Source organism: Amyelois transitella, chromosome 3, assembly GCF_032362555.1.
Source record: "Amyelois transitella isolate CPQ chromosome 3, ilAmyTran1.1, whole genome shotgun sequence".
Taxonomy (NCBI): Eukaryota; Metazoa; Arthropoda; class Insecta; order Lepidoptera; family Pyralidae; genus Amyelois; species Amyelois transitella.
The window spans coordinates 993557-1010291 of record NC_083506.1 but is presented as its reverse complement, the minus strand read 5'-3'; the positions used below and the strand labels follow the sequence as shown (position 1 = coordinate 1010291).

At 36.2% G+C, this 16735-nt stretch overlaps 2 protein-coding genes and 1 pseudogene across 2 annotated transcripts in view; 1 reads left to right on the top strand and 2 right to left on the bottom strand.

The window, feature by feature from the left end:
* Positions 1-110: 110 nt before the first annotated feature.
* LOC106133382 (solute carrier organic anion transporter family member 4A1) overlaps positions 111-16735 on the bottom strand; it is a 61473-nt gene continuing 44848 nt past the window's right edge. The window contains exons 7-14 of the mRNA XM_013333089.2: positions 16185-16287; positions 12739-12860; positions 11496-11744; positions 10848-11055; positions 9953-10164; positions 9171-9315; positions 3649-3831; positions 111-3154 (exon numbers count right to left, since the gene is read on the bottom strand). Coding sequence (XP_013188543.2) covers positions 2920-3154; positions 3649-3831; positions 9171-9315; positions 9953-10164; positions 10848-11055; positions 11496-11744; positions 12739-12860; positions 16185-16287 — 1457 coding nt within the window. The 3' untranslated portion in view covers positions 111-2919. The remainder of the gene's footprint in view (positions 3155-3648; positions 3832-9170; positions 9316-9952; positions 10165-10847; positions 11056-11495; positions 11745-12738; positions 12861-16184; positions 16288-16735) is intronic.
* On the top strand, positions 4808-7115 carry LOC106142089 (uncharacterized). Its single transcript, XM_013343716.2, has 4 exons — positions 4808-5658; positions 5834-6028; positions 6226-6358; positions 6537-7115. The coding sequence occupies exons 1-4, from the start codon at positions 5464-5466 to the stop codon at positions 6806-6808; spliced, it is 795 nt and encodes a 264-aa protein (XP_013199170.2). The 5' UTR covers positions 4808-5463; the 3' UTR covers positions 6809-7115.
* Positions 7084-8765, bottom strand: LOC106142078 (putative nuclease HARBI1; annotated as a pseudogene).

Below are 16735 nucleotides of genomic sequence, written 5' to 3'. Positions count from 1 at the left end.
CTTTTTTTTTTAACCAGTAATAATAGTGAAAGCATATTTTGTATTAACAGGTAGGTACAAAAATGAAAATCGTTATAAAATTAGAAATGTTTAATTTAGATCAATCCGTGTAAAATTGTACAATTTCAAAATTGATTAGCTTACATTACGAATTAACGCGCGAAATTCATAATACCAACCTACAAATAACATTAGAAAAATGTAAAATTTACAAAAACGTTGGATATTATCTACCCACGTTGTACTTACTTGAAATATTTAACGAAAACCGTTTTCTTATCTTCCCATGTTTCTTTTTAGTTTTCTAAATAGTAACTAAGTAGTTTACAAAAAAAAATCGTAAAATCTCAACAATTTTTTTTTCCATATTGAAATTATTTTTAATATTCCAAATTGACAAGTGACACAATTTGATTACATAATTAAAAATCAGATTAGAAGATTTAACTTTTACAGGTTGGAAAATTTAAAAACCTTTGGTCAGACATTATGTATCGCATAGGTAAATAGATAGGTACCTACTTTATTCATAATTATTTTTGGTTGTTGCACATTCATATTCTCAACACTGAAACAGATTATTATAGACAGCTCAATTTTGACAAATATTATTAAAACTTATGTCTCCTGATATAAGGTTGGTAAAATTACGAACAAATATTTTGAGTGTAGATGCAATAATTATGCAAAACTTAATTCCCAGTCATTTTAAAGAAAATATGAAAGAAACTGGTAAACAATTTATATATTTTAATTTTACTAATTTTCAAAGCCGCGTTTTTGTTACATATTAAAATCAACGATCTTAAAAAACTGAAAAACAAATTCTTGATTTTTGTGAAAGTCAACTTTCTTCATATTTTGTTATGCATAGATGTACTTACAACCTTATTAATCTGACAAATAAGAAGCAACCATGCTTCAAAAAAAAAAATTAAGCCATCCATAAAAAAATTGTGCTAAATTAATGCGTTTCTTGTTTACATAATAGTTTCATCATTTTACATAAGAATATTTGCCAAAATGTTATGTAACATACGCAAGAAGAGAGTTATTTCTAATTAATTTTAATTAATATCTACTTAATCTATCAAACAATCAGTCTTTAACCAAAATACACTTCAACAACTATTGACCTCAAATTCAACAAATAAGGTAAACACTCGTGTACACGATTGTACTTAATGCTAGAACTCGTGATGTGGGAAACTACTGATTTTATCAAATACATACATAAAAACGGTAAATTTCAAAAATTGTGCCTTTAGGGTTGTACTCCAGGATATATGATAGGAACTAGGAAATTATTATACAAACATGGATGTTCTTTTGACTTAACAAAGTAGGTTAAAATTAAGCATAAATTAATAGACGTGTCCAGTCCACCTGTAGGTAGCGGCAGAATGTTTTGTTTATTTTACTTGCCACTTGTGGCAAATAACCCTTATTTTTTCAAATATAGCGGCAAGAAAATTATTTCTTATCTTACTACCAACAATGGCAGTACCTATATTCATTTTTATTAAATGGCCACTGTTGGAAGACTGACACTTTTAAATATATTTTTTTTTCATGTTCAATAATATTCTGATAATAGGATTTTTTTTTAAATTTGTAAGTGAAGAAACCTGAATAAAATTAAACAGATTGACCTACCCCCAAAGAATTAACATTAAAATATGGTATGGGATATCGCCTTTATGATATTAGAATAAATTTAGTATTAGCCAATGATATTTACCGATCGAACATGGTCCATGAAGTACAATAATTTCTTAGTGTCTTGTTTATTCTAATTCAAGCCTTAATGTCTTGTAATTATTCTACCTTAAATAACTTTAAGCTTGCTTTATTCTACCTTAAATAAATTTAAGACTACAACATCACAGATAATATAATTTACAACAGAATTAACTGGAATGCTTCACATCTACTCTCTCCACAGACTAACATCTAAATAGAAAACGCAAGGACATTATTTACATAAGTTGAGAAAAATTGACAATCATTCAAAGTAACGTAATTTGTAGAAAGTTTTGTAAAACATATATTTCCGGTAAAAAAAATACATAACTATTTTGTGATGAAATCATAATCCATTTTTCACTAATTTACAAAACCATAGCCTGGTGGATAGCTGATTTTTATTTTAAAAGCAAATAAATTGCGTGATCTATTTAAATAAATGTCTACTAACAAAATAAAATCTAATATAAACAAACAACATGTTCAACGTTTATTCTTTCATCAAACAAAAAATATAAATAAATTAAATACTTAAATTCATACACTGGTATGCTGCAAATTATTTCAGGATAATTAAATTCATTAGAAAATAAAAAGATATCTACAATTAGTGATGCGCTGTTATTTTACTAAATATGTAATTATTAATAATTTCTTTAAGCTTAATATTTATTTTTTGTATAAAAACTAATTTCACAAAAATTGTTGTTTACGACGTGCTTCTTTCATAGTTAAACATTTTATAATGATTTTATATAAATAAAAAGTTATTTATTGTCTAAAATACTTTCGGTTCGAGACGTTCGCAGATTTTAAAAGTTAGTAGCAAATTGATTTACTACTTAAACTCATATTCTCAAATTTGGCTGTATATGATAATGATAACGCTCACTTGAATTAACTACTTATTAAATTGGTACATAGGTAATATAGGCAGAACCTATCTATTTTATTATGTATTTGTTTTGTCAAAATAATGGTTACATAATGTTCTTTATTTCTTGCACATGTCATACGCATTATACCTACCTACTTATTTGAGACAGCTGAACTAAAAACAATTTAAAATGTATTAACTACTTTTGTCATCTCTGACATTTACCGGTTTTAGATATAGGTTTTTCACCTCACCTAAAGAGTTGATCACTTTATGATTGATTTGTTTTTCTAACTTTACAAATGTTCACTGCATTCCAAAGCAGCGTTGCAGTAACCATTCACCCTTTCCCCGCCATTTCCGACTGCGCCATTTGCGACGTTGCCGTTCTTCTCGCTGCACACGACAAGGTCCACGGAGGGGAGTACAGCGTTGCCGCTCTTACCGCCCGGTGGACGGTAGAACCACCATGCGAGGAAGAAGAACAGAATGGAACATAGTTTGCCGATAAGAGCTAATGCTAACATGTATCTGAAACAAAATGATCGATGATTATCTATTTATTGACTTTGTCAAACTCGACCTTTAAGCTACGTGGATATAGGGCTGTTTTTAAAGTGAGTGACTTTTCAGACGCAACAGACAATGTCCAGGAGACAGACGCTAGATGGTGTTTTTTTTTTTAAATGCTATGTGTTTTGTAGGCAAAAATATATATATGATAAGTATTCTACATTTAATTGTCGGAAGATTAGCGGTGATGGGTACCTGCTATTTGATACAGGTACGCTGGATGGTATTATTAGATATTATAGCTTTGCATGCCTACCAAAACAGGATAAAATGTTTATTTTAAGATTAGACTTCAACACCGCAACCAAGCGTTAAAAACAACTGAAAAACTGTAATTCGCCAAAGTGACAATACACACGCTAACTGGAAAAAATTATAATCTTTAGAGGCTTGAGTGGATATCGTGCAACTGAGATGATGATCCACTAATAGTAAGCTCTAAGAAGATTTACCTGCTCATGTTAACATTGTCGTAAAGCAGACAAGCCCCCGTGGTAGAACAGGCGCTGGCCCATAGAGAACACGACAGATCTATGAGGAATCCAAAGAGCAATGGCGCGGGGATGGTGCCCAGGAGTCGAACCTTGATCCACTGGATCCCGAGCGCGAACGAACGTTGATCCTCACGAACGCATCTGGAAGCGATAATCGTTTGTTTATATAGGAGGTCATGACGATTAATAATTAAGATGGAAAAAATATTTTCTAAATTGGAATCCGCAATTGTTCTCCACCGGTCATTGATATCAACTTCTTCTTGAAGAAGTTGACGATGTTGAAGAAAATGCTGCAGTGCAGTTTGTTACCGCTTCTTCTGCACTGACGCCTTGGAAGCGGCAGTAAACTTGGTTTTAAGTATTTGACGTCAACCAATGTTGTGAAACCTAAAGATTTGACAATTATTAAGCGATATGAAGTATCCTATAACAATGAATGAAATTTTTGAACTAGAATTTGAATTTATCTCAAATCAATCAGGTACTTAGAACTTATTACTCTCAGCTAACCAGTGACGATACGAGTAGATAATTTCCATAGCATAAGCAAATTCTGGATTGCTTACTTGAGAATCAGGCTTGTAATTTTATATGATTCATGAAATTACAGGGCAGACACTGTCTATTAGTCTGTGTGGAATGCACGTCACTGCAATAAAGATGCTTGTGTAGTAAATATAAGTAAAGAAAAAATTTACAAAGAACTTGGAAAGTCGTTATTTTTCGCTTTTGTGACTTCAAATATTATCGGTTTAGTAGCGAGCCACTTCGTAAAAAACGCTGTGGTTATTCTAGTAACAGTGACGTACTTTCCTTAATTAATTTAAATCAAGTTTTATAGTGCCGTGTGGTTCCCGGCACCAATACAAAAAAGAATAGGACCACTCCATCTCTTTCCTATGGAAGTCGTAAAAAGCGACTAAGGGATAGACTTATAAATTTGGGATTCTTCTTATAGGCGACAGGCTAGCAACCTGTCACTATTCGAATCTCAATTCTATCATTAAGGCAAATAGCTGAACGTGGCCATTCAGTCTTTAAAGGGAGTTCTTGGAAGGGATATAGACGTGACCATATGTATGTATATATGCATGTTGAAATCAAATATAATCTGCAGGCCAACTCTTGACTTTGATTCGATCTCGATATTCGATCTCGATTCGATCTCGACAAAATCTGATATTGATCACAAAACGGTACTCTTGAGCCGAATCGAATCGAAATCGAGATCGAGTTGAAATCAACCTAAGATGGCGATCCGTTAACCATTTCCGGGTGATGACGTAATCTACATCGAATGAAAGGTTCTTTATAGTGACACTACTATCTAAAATTTTAAATTTACAATGACTTCTTTTCTTCCAAAAACACATATATTTTGTAATGTTTCTGTAAATATAAGCTATTTTACATCAAATAAAGGCACAATAACTAGTGAAACGTTACTAATTTTCGATCAAACTAAAGAATTTTATTGGATTAATAAATACCTTTGCACAATTTTTAAAAAAGAACTTTGACAGTGACACTTCATAGAAAAAGGGGCGCGCGTTTATAAAAAAATTTAGTAAAAACAGAAAACTTTCAAGTGCTTGGAATGTTTGAAAAAATGTTTAAGTGGTTTTGTGTTGCCTTTTTAACAGAATTTATGTTATTTATTGATATGGGTTTTATAAGTAAGTCGAAGAGTGAGCTTCGTTTGTTCACACGTCTAATATTTTTACTTCATCTGTTATATTTCCTTTAATACGCTATCAAAACTTTTTGAACATGAGTCAGAATGCAAGGCCTACATATCCCCAGTTGGAAGCTTTGGTGAATTTTTTGGAGGAAAATCCAGGAATAGCTAAAGGTCATCTGCGTTCCGCTCAAGCAAAGTGGGAGACTAAAAGAAAATGGGAAGAAATTACGATTACGCTAAATGCTATGGGAGGGACGCAAAAAGATGCCAAAGGTTGGACAAAGGTAAGATGTTTAATGCATGATATATAAATAATTAAATATTGCTAGTAGTTTCATTGTGAAGATAATGTTGATGCATTTTTCTATGGATATTTACAAGTTTCTTTATTCAATCATAAATGTTTTATTAAAAAAGTATCAATATGCATAATGTTAATGGTTATTTATTCGTTTTCAGTTTTGGACTGACAAAAAATATGCCCTAAAGAAAGTTTTAGGGCAGCGTAATGCAGATGCCAACCGAACCGGAGGTGGTAGATCTGCCAACTTACCTCCACTCACATGTATAGAGGAGAGAATGGTGGCTATTCTTGGTGGCAGGGGTTTTGCAGAAGGGGACTCTCAGTTTAGTGTTCCAATACTACCATCTCAGGTGATAATTTTTATTAAAGAAGTTAAAATAGCAAAGAGAGATCGCATAAAATTTTGCATTTAAAATATTTATTCCACAATCCTTTGCCCCTCAGTGCTAAATTAAACAAAGAACTTATTGGAACATGCAGGTTAGAACCATGGAGTTGATAAATTTGTTTTTCTATTGTTAAACTAATTCTGAATTATTGTAATTAGGACCAACCATCAACCAGCCAGCCATTGCCAGCCAGTGTAACATCAACACCACTAGGACAACAGGAAGATTCTATCGTCTTACCTCTACCGGGAACTCCAGCCCACTCTCCACCTTTAGCCTCTATGCAATCTAGTAAGTTTGTATTTCTATTTTATGCAACGGGAGTACAAACTTTGGATTTCTTCCCCTTTTTCAACTAGATGAAATCTATATAATTATATATATATATAATATGAAATTAATTACCTAAAGATTTATGTTATGTTAGTTAATAAATAAAGTTTACCAATATTATGTTTTAATTTTACAGCCCCGAGAAGAAGCCCTCGAATTCGAGCCAGGTTGAGTTGTCAAGCTGCCAGAACAACAGGAGAGCGAGGTAGGCGATCTCAACTTCAAGTTGAAAGAGATCGCCTTGTTTCCATTGAAGAGAAGTGGGTGGAGGCAGAGCTTCTTCAGGCTAGAGCATTGCAAGAGAATATGGCTGGACTTGCTGCAGCTTGCAATAATATAGCTGAAGCCATATCAATATTTGGGGAAAGACTGGTTAATGTTGTAGAAACTTTTATGCAATCACATTAAAGTTTCTACAATTAAACGTAAAAGTAAAGTAAATTAGTTTTTGGATTTATGGATATGGATGGTATTGCTGTTTATTTGTTGTTTTTCTTTTTTATTCCATGTTATAAATAGTAGATTACATTAGTATTATTTGACAAATACCAATGTTAACAGAAATACTTTGTAATGTGTACCATATTTTTAAGTGTTACAATTATGTTTACTTAATAATTTTTGCAATTAAATTAATAGCATAGAGTAGTAGTGGTAGTATAAATGTATAAAATAAAACAATATTAATATGATATATCTTTATTAATTTGTTCGTCTCCTTGTCCACAACATATTCACTATACGTTGCCGGGCTTCAACTCCTCTGCGCAGTTCCAGCGTGGCTCCAGCGCTGTGCGCGGCGGCGCTCGGCGCGGGCTCCGACGATGGCTGCTGCGCGGTGCCCGACGACAGCGAAGGGTTAACTTCGCTGGGGGAGGGGATGCGTGCTGTGTTACACATATTATGTAGCACACAACATGCGTTAATTATTTTTGAAACCATGTCTGGTTTATAATGAAGCACCCTATGCTTCAGCAAACACCGCCAACGTGCCTTTAATAACCCGTTCGTTCCACTCTGTTACGAGCTGAACAGTGTATTTGTGTATAGAATTCTTCTGGAGAACCAGCTGCAGCATTGACAATTGGTGTCATCATGTACTCTCTTTGTGCATACCCCGAGTCACCTGCAAATATTAACAAGATGTCATTATTTAACTTCAGCTTAGTACCTAGACTGGGCACCTATGCTTAACAGCTGAGGTAGCATCTAGGAAAATATTCTAATGAAATTTTTCCAATCATAGAAATGTAAATAAATAATAAAAATAAACACTTACCTAACAAATACACTGTCTCCCCTTGGTTCACTAAATCAATTAGGTGATTTTTGATTGCATGTTGGTTAAAGATGTGTGAATCATGGGTAGCACCACCAAAACATGCATCTACACTTATAATATTTAGATCAAAATCACATATCTGAAACAATAAAAAAATTAATATATCTTTTAACAGTGGCAACCTATACATTCACAAATTACTTCATTTGGTAAGGTATAGTTAATTTAAATGATCTTACAATTTGCACATTTCTGGAATGGTAGTGTTTTCGGTTGAAATACCAATCCTCATTCTCTGATGGTCTTACCATGGCCACATGTGTTCCATCTACACAACCAATAACACCGGGTATTCCATATTTTTCATAGAATCTAAAAGTTAAAAAAAAATTATGAAATGTAATATTTATTATAAAATTTATGTTTCCTACAAACATTTTCCTATAAGAAAATTTTATTGTAACTACTTACTTCATCTTTATAGCATTCCGTTCATTAACATTAGTAGGGAACTTTATATATTTTTGTAGAATTATTATTTGGTTGAACGCATTGGTCACCTCTTTGATACACCTTGACACTGACTGCTGTGACATTGCAGTACCATAGTTCCTTCCTACGATACGTTGATAACTGCCTGATGCATAAAAAGAGAGAGCAACCAATATCTATAACAAGAAGAAAATTTAAAGATTTAGGTATAGATTTTAGAACTAGAACGAAAAAACTATAAAGAACTCAAATACTTGCCTTAAATTTTATGGGAATATCACTTCTGCGAGAAGGTGCCTTTAAGTATGGGGAGAGCACCTCCACAAGCTCCAAAAAAATTTCTTTTGTTATTCGATAGTTTGCCACAAATTCTTCATCGCCAATTTCTATAGCTGCTGCACAATAACGTGCTATTTGCGTTCTTCTTCTTCTTTGGCGTGCGTCAACTCTCTCAGCTTCATCCAATAAATTTAATTGTGCTGCAAGTCGAGCCATCCTGCTATCAATCCACAAAACAGAAAGTTGTAGACAAAAAATTGCAAATATTTCCCAGCACTTTCACTCACGAAGAAAGATTATTGTTTCTCAAAGCATTATTGTTAAAGAAACTTACCTATTTTCTATAATTTAATCTTGAAAACACACTTTTGATTTCAAAAAAGTAGCGTCTTGTGAATCGTGTGATTTGACGTATGTTTTCGATTTAAACATGAGCATAACTCGATCTCGATAGTGTCGAGAGTAAGACATAACGGCGGTTTTCGATTTCAAGTAGTTCACTATTCGACCACAACTCGATTGGCGCTTCGGTCGTTTTCCAGAGTACCAAATTACTGATTCTCGATGTCAATTCGATTTTGATCGTAACTCGACCGCGTCAAGAGTAACCCAGCTGATTAGCAGCGACTACTAATAACTACTTCGTAAAGGTTATTACAGTAACGGCGACGTGCGCTCCTTAATTAATTAAAATCAAGTTTTATGTATCTAGCTTACCTGAGAGTAGCTGACAGAGCCGGCATAGTAGCCAAGAAAGTGAACAGCATGACTAAGAAGGTGAGAAAGACGAACACCCAGAGGTATGGGCAGCCCGTACTGCACATACTGTTGGTTGCTTCGTATGATATCGAGGTGTTGGTTCCTGGAATTTGAAAGAAACTAATGATTAAAAGTTACTACAGACTGTATTAAGTTCATGCTCATGGGTCCAATATAACCCATACTACAGAATATAGCGAACCACAGAAATATATCTGTGAAAACAAAATGGTGCTTTAGTATATAACTAGTACGAGTATATTATATTTATTTAATTTTGTGTCGTGTGGTTCTTGGCACCATTACAAAAAAGAATAGGACCACTCCATCTCTTTCCCATGGATGTCGTAAAAGGCGACTAAGGTATAGACTTACAAACTTGGGATTCTTTTTTAGGCGATGGGCTAGCAATCTGTCACTAGTTGACTCTCAATTTCATCATTAAGCCAAATAGCTGAACGTTGCCATTCAGTCAAGACTGTTGGCTCTGTCTACCCCGCAAGGGATGTAGACGTGACCATATGTATGTATGTATGTAAATTTAGAAAATGTTAATACTAGTATACTACTAGAAAACCGCCGAGCTTGCATGAAGAGAGTTATGAATTTGGATGAAGCGAGGGAAGTATGCAGAGATCGTGGCAAGTGGAAAGAGGTAGTCTCTGCCTACCCCTCCGGGAAAGAGGCGTGATTTTATGTTATGTATGTATGTATGTAAATACTAAAATAAATAAACCCACCGTCTACATTGAACGTCGGCAATGGAGTGCCTTCCGGGGGCGTGACACAGCCGCAGCGATGGAACAGCTGCTCGGCGCCTGACACGCTGCGGGCCCGACAGCCGGCGTGACACGCCGAGTAGTACACCACGCCGTCGGCGCCGCACACCGGCGCGTACGCAGCATTCGCGCAACCGCAGCCGATGTTACACGATGACAGTAAGCGGTCACCGCTGTAAAATGAAGATGTCATTATTCGATCTGTTTTAAAACTGGAAAGAACGGACGAGAGGTTCTGCTATAATAAATAAATAATAATAAAAAAAAAATATTTTCTCTTTTCAAAATCTAAGACAATATGCTGTTTAATAACAATGTTGATGTGTCTAGCCTGACTAGAGCAGTACCAACTGCTCGGGTCTTTTATATAATTTGATATTACAGGACTTTTAAGGTACTTAGTTTAAATGGTACTGAATAACTAAAAGAAAAAAATTGGATTTGGTTTATTTAGGTATTATCAAGAACCGTGTGGTTCCCGGCACCATTACAAAAAAGATTAGCACCACTCCATCTCTTTCCCACGGATGTCGTAAAAGGCGACTAAGGGATAGGCTTATAAACTTGGGATTCCTCTTTTAGGCGATGGGCTAGCAACCTGTCACTATTTGAATCTCAATTCTATCACTAAGCCAAACAGCTGAGCGTGGCCTGTCAGTCTTTTCAAGACTGGTGGCTCTGTCTACCCCGCTAGGGACATAGACGTGATCATATGTATGTATGTATCAAGAAAACACACTTCAAAAGCAATACAACTGGGGATGCAACTTGGAAAGATAACAAACAGCTGGTTAGCTACATCCTAGCCTCTTTTTAGCATAAAGAAAAATAAAGGTACATTCTAAGAATTATTTACCCAGGTACCGGTGGAGAGTTGTACATAACAGTGACGCCAGCGAACGGATAGTCCTCACAGGTTAAGATAAAGCTGAATGTGAAGACTCCAGCGAGGATGGAAGCAGCCACACACAGCTTGATGATGCCGGCGCAGGCCAAATGCCAGCGTTTGACCAGCCAGCCACCGAGGAAGGTGCCACCGCCTCCCGCCGGCACCGTGATCACACCTTTACACGAAACGAGAGCAAATTGGTCGTAGGTAATTGTAAAGTCGTCTCAATTCGCTAGAGGTATATCGGCCTTTGACTATAATTAAGACGTGGAAAAGGTTTTCCAATAAGGGTTTAAGTTTTGTTAGAAAAATCCTGAACAAAAAATCTATAGGAGTTTATAACTATTCTGGGGCGATATTCTTGGCCTTTCAAATTCAAATTCAAATTTTTTATTTAATTATTATATTATAGGATACTATCTTTCTTGTATTATGTTTATTTATATTTATAATTTTAACAGCTAAACGTGGCCTATCTTTCAGTCTTTTCAAGACTGTTGGCCCTGTCTACCCCGCAAGGGATAAAGACGTGATCAAATGTATGTATGTATAATTTTAACGCGTGTCGTAAACAAAATGACTTAGTAGGTAAACAAAATAAAATCTTTATCTCACCTAACAATAGGGCTGCCTCTGAAGCGTTCACCGCGAACTGGTTCTCAATGAGTTTGGGTAGGAAAGCTGCGAATCCCGATATCAGCATGCCCTCGCTGGCTCCGGCCAGGTTGAGGAACATGAACGTGGGATTCTTCAGCAGCGCTGCAGCGGCTTTAGGCAGCTCGTGTAGAGCGCTGAAAGCGGCTGATTTGGATGCAGCACCTTCGTGGGCCTCCGACACTTTTGATGCTCTGATTTCGTCGGCCCCTGAATTAAAAAGTAGCTTTATTAAGTCTTTTAGAATCGAATATTTGTTAAGTCTTTTAGACAATTGTTAAGTTTTATAATTTGGTTTCTCTAGAACTTACTAGACTTGTACAATCAAAAATGCAATCTTAAGAATAGTAAAAAAGGTTATATACTTATTAAATCAGTGCGTACCACAAATTAGAAATAACCCTTTCCATCATGTCTCTTATCTCGGGTCTGCTGGAAGAGATTTCTTTTGAAATAAGCAGAACCTATGTATTTTTGTTTCTTGTGATTATTATTACCGATGTTTTCTGTGTACATTAATTAGTAAATAAATAATATTGGACTAGGTATAGGTCACTATAGGTATTATTCCGATTACTTCCGAGTACTTTTGGAACCATTTAATTGGGAATAATTTAAAACCATAATCGGATATATCTGTTACCGATAAAATGCCTGTTAATTTTCGGCAAAGTTTTCATACGAGTAAGTAGGTCCCACAGGACGATTTCATGATCAAACGATTTATATTCAATATAATGTTACTTTTTAAGCATTATCATAAATCCAATTATAATTCTCTTACCGTGAGTGCCGTGTGGTTCCCGGCACCAATACAAAAAAGAATAAGACCACTCCATCTCTTTCCCATGGATGTCGTAAAAGGCGACTAAAGGATAGGCTTACCAACTTGGGATTCTTTGTTAGGCGATGGGCTAGCAACCTGTCACTATTTGACTCTCAATTCCATCATTAAGCCAAACAGCTGAACGTGGCCATTCAGTCTTTTCAAGACTGTTGGCTTTGTCCCCGCAAGGGATATAGACGTGACCATATGTATGTATGTATGTAAAGCTGTAGCTAGCAACCTATCTATCACTGTTTGGATTTCAATTCTTATCACTAAGCTGTATGTGAACTATCAGTCTTTTCAAGACTGATGACTCTGCCAAACCCGCAAGGGATATAGACGTGACCATATGTATGTATGTATGTATTCTCTTACCAGGCAACTCGTAAGGGAACGCCAGTAGAGGTACAGCTACAATGAGACACAGGACTGCAGACAGGATGAACCCGACCCACCACGCGCCGATCCAGACCGAACTTAGCGGGGTTATGCCTATCCTGCGAAGATATAGAACTAAGTAGATTATTTTTTAAATTGGTGATAGGATCGTGCCGTGTGGTTCTCGCCACTAATAGAAAATGAATAGGATCACTCCATCTCTGTCCCATGGATGTCGTAAAATGCGACTGAGGGATAGGCTTATATAGGTACTTGAGATTCCTCTTTTAGGCTACGGGCTAGCAACCTATCTATCACTGTTTGGATTTTAATTCTATCACTAAGCCAAACTGCTGAACGTGAACTATCAGTCTTTTCAAGACTGTTGGCTCTGTCATACCCGCAAGACATATAGACGTGACCATATGTATGTATGTATGTAAAGCTGTAGCTAGCAACCTATCTATCACTGTTTTTATTTCAATTCTATCACTAAGCCAAACAGCTGAACGTGACCTAACAGTCTTTTCAAGACTGTTGGCTCTGTCCACCCTGAAGGAGATATAGACGTGACCATATGTATGTATGTAAAGCTGTAAAAGTGCAGGGGGCCATGTTAACCTGCCATGCGGCGTATCCTATCATTAAGCCAAACAGCTGAACGTGACCTATCAGTCTTTTCACGACGTTGGCTCTGTCCACCCCGATAGAGATATAGACGTGATTATATGTATGTATGTAAAGCTGTAAAAGTGCAGGGAGCCATGCTAACTTGCCGTGCGGCGTATCCTATAATTAAGCCAAACAGCTGAACGTAACCTATCAGTCTTTTCAAGACTGTTGGCTCTGTCCACCCCGAAGGAGATATAGACGTGATTATATGTATGTATGTAAAGCTGTAATAGTGCATAATGCCATGTTAACCTGCCGTGCGACGTACCTGGCATACAAGGCCCCGTATTTTAATATTTCACGGGACACGGCGGCTTCATTCAGCCTCTCGCTTTCATCTCATTGTGTGCAGTACTGCCAACTTTTCAGCCAAATTAATACCAGTTTTATACTTTCATGGCTTCCGTGAAATGTGATTTTCCGCGGCGCGAGTTCTCAACGACCTCCCGCGCTGCTAAGTATGGCTTTTGTACGGCATGGTTGGTTTTTATATTAAAATTTAATAGCGAATTGGATTATTGTAGGCAAAGACGTAGGTAATTTATTTCAGGTATTTGAACTTTAAGGGTTGGTAATTAGCGGGCTTGGTTAATTTTTCTTTTTTTTTTTTTCAACTTGTACCGGCGTAGACTTTTGAACGGTTTATATTTTTTTATAAAAGTAACTAGCTGTGACCGCGACTTCGTCCGCGTAGAATAGTTATTTTAGGCGTCATTGAAGCCCTCGAGGATGAATAATTTAGAATTTTTCAATTCGAACCAGTAGTTCCTGAGATTAGCGCGTTCAAACTCTTCAGCTTTATAATATTAGTATAGATTATCGTTATTCGTTTCGACTGTGGATTGCCAAAATTTACGGTAAACTACGGTAACATTTAGATAATTCCATAATTAAGAGTCAAAATTAGGTTACTTGACATGTTGTAAAAATTTGAACAATTATTAAGTAAGTCTTTATTTTCACATTTGCATTAGACTAATACTTTTTAGTCCCGGTTGCATCCTCATCACTCTGGAGACCAGCCCGGGGTATGCCTTTGACCATGGATCCTGGATTGCATTATACTAATACCTATAATATTTACTAAATGTGCAAGGAATGGACTAAATTTGAAGGGTATAAAACCAGTAGGTAAGCTTATAGTTGACAGAAAACTACATACATACATATAATCACGTCTATATCCCTTGCGGGGTAGACAGAGCCAACAGTCTTAAAAAGACTGATTAAAAAACGGTTAGGGCTAGAAACAATATTTGGAATTATTGTCTCTGACTAAATAAGGGCGAAACCCCGGGCATAGAGTTAGTCATAAAATATGCCAAAAACCACCTAATTTATTTCTAAGAATCTGAAGTCGGGTTATGAAAACTTACAAACCGCATTAGCAATTCAATTTTGGCCAACAAAACCAGCTGTACCCTGTATTATTTCAATTCATTAAGGGCCATCCTGGCAGGACTTTGTTTTGGTAAGGGCACTCCACGGTTTGGTCTGCCCGCGATTTGCATAGACAAACAACCATAGACATGATCTAACTAGATCTCGTGGCCCGTCAGTGTATGTATGCCAAATGGCACGGCACAGAATCTATGTATTTGAAACTATGTTTTTGTAGTGAGTATCAACATGAATTATCGTTTGCTATTTTGTAAAATATAGGTATTAAAAAATAAATAGTATTAAATCCGCATTTCTAAACTAACCGATGTTTCCTGAATTGGGTAACTCAAGTTTTTACACGAAGCGACGCTCATCTGACCTCCGCAACCTTTGCAAGTGAACCTATCCTGTATTGGATCGGTCATGGTTACACATCCAGTTGCCTGAGTGAGAAGGTTTCTCATGTTGTGATTTTTTCCCTCACCGTAAAGAAAATGAAGAAGAAGAAGAAAATGCTGCAGTGCAGTTTGTTACTGCTTCTTCTGCACTGACGCCTTGGAAGCGGCAGTAAACTTAGTTTTAAGTAATTTATTTGACGTCAACCAATGTTGTGAAACCAAACGTTTTGACAATTATTACGCGATATGAAGTATCCTATAATAATGAATAAAAATTTTGAATTTTTTTTTCGTAAGAGCATCGTTTAGTATTTAAACTAATGTACTTAACTTGGAAAATATTCATCGGCCGATTCAGTGGGATTCGAACCTGTGCCTTTATGCGCATCACGCCATTTCACCGGGCACCCTACCGTTTCTATCACCGACGCTCTTGGGAGAGGATGGATGAACTGTCGGTATCTAGCGGGATCTATGTCTATGCGAACAACGCTAGATCTGCTGTGGTTGAGGAGTGTTTTGTAAATACGCAACCGGCTAGGAGATATTGGTGCTGACGATGTATGCTGCTAGTTTATGTGAGACAGACGGAGTCTGTGTCTGTACAAATCTATCGTATTCATCTTGTAAGGAGAACGTACATACAGTCACGTCTTTATCCCTCGCGGGGTAGACAGAGTCAAAAATCTTGAAAAGACTGAAAGACCACGTTCGGCTGTTTGGCTTAATGATAGAATTGAGATTCAAATAGTGACAGGTTGCTAGCCCATCGCCTGAAAAAGAATCCTCAAGTTTGTAAGCCAACCCTTTTAACGACATCCATGGGAAAGAGATGGAGTGGTCCTATTCTTTTTTGTATTGGTGGAACCACACGGCACCCGGCACGGGAAAAGTCAAAGGTGACTAAATATCGTTTAACGCAATGCTTGTTTGCGTTAAACGATATTTAGTTACGTAGTACGTTAAATTGTTCCAAAATTTTTAACTCACGTTTCTGAATCGACGGTCGCGAAGTCAGTGTAAATCTTGAGCATCTGACCGCCCAGCACATAGCCCAACGCTGGGCCTACGACAGCCATTGTGTAATACACGCCTGTAATAAAAATTCCATATTAATTTACTACCTAACTACCTTTTCTGCAATTTTTTTTTTGTATTTACGTACCTACCAGCGTTACCTGTCAAGGTCTGTACCTAAGAAATGTAAAGCGTCTCGGTATATTTCGTAAGGTCCATATGAAATTATATTTTTTATTATTTAAATCTATACTAATATTAGAAAGCTGAAAAGATTGTTCATTTGAACGCGCTAATTTCAGGTTTGAATTGAAAAAAATATTTTTGTGTTGAATAGACAATTATCGAGGAAGGCTTTAGGCTATTTAACATCATGCTGCAACCATTAGGAGTGAAGAAATAATGGAGAATGTGAAAAAACGGGGGAAATTATTCATCCTCGAGGGCTTCAATGATGCCCAATATAACTATTTCACGCGGACGAAGTCGCGGGCACTGATAGTTTCTTATAAATCAATTAATCA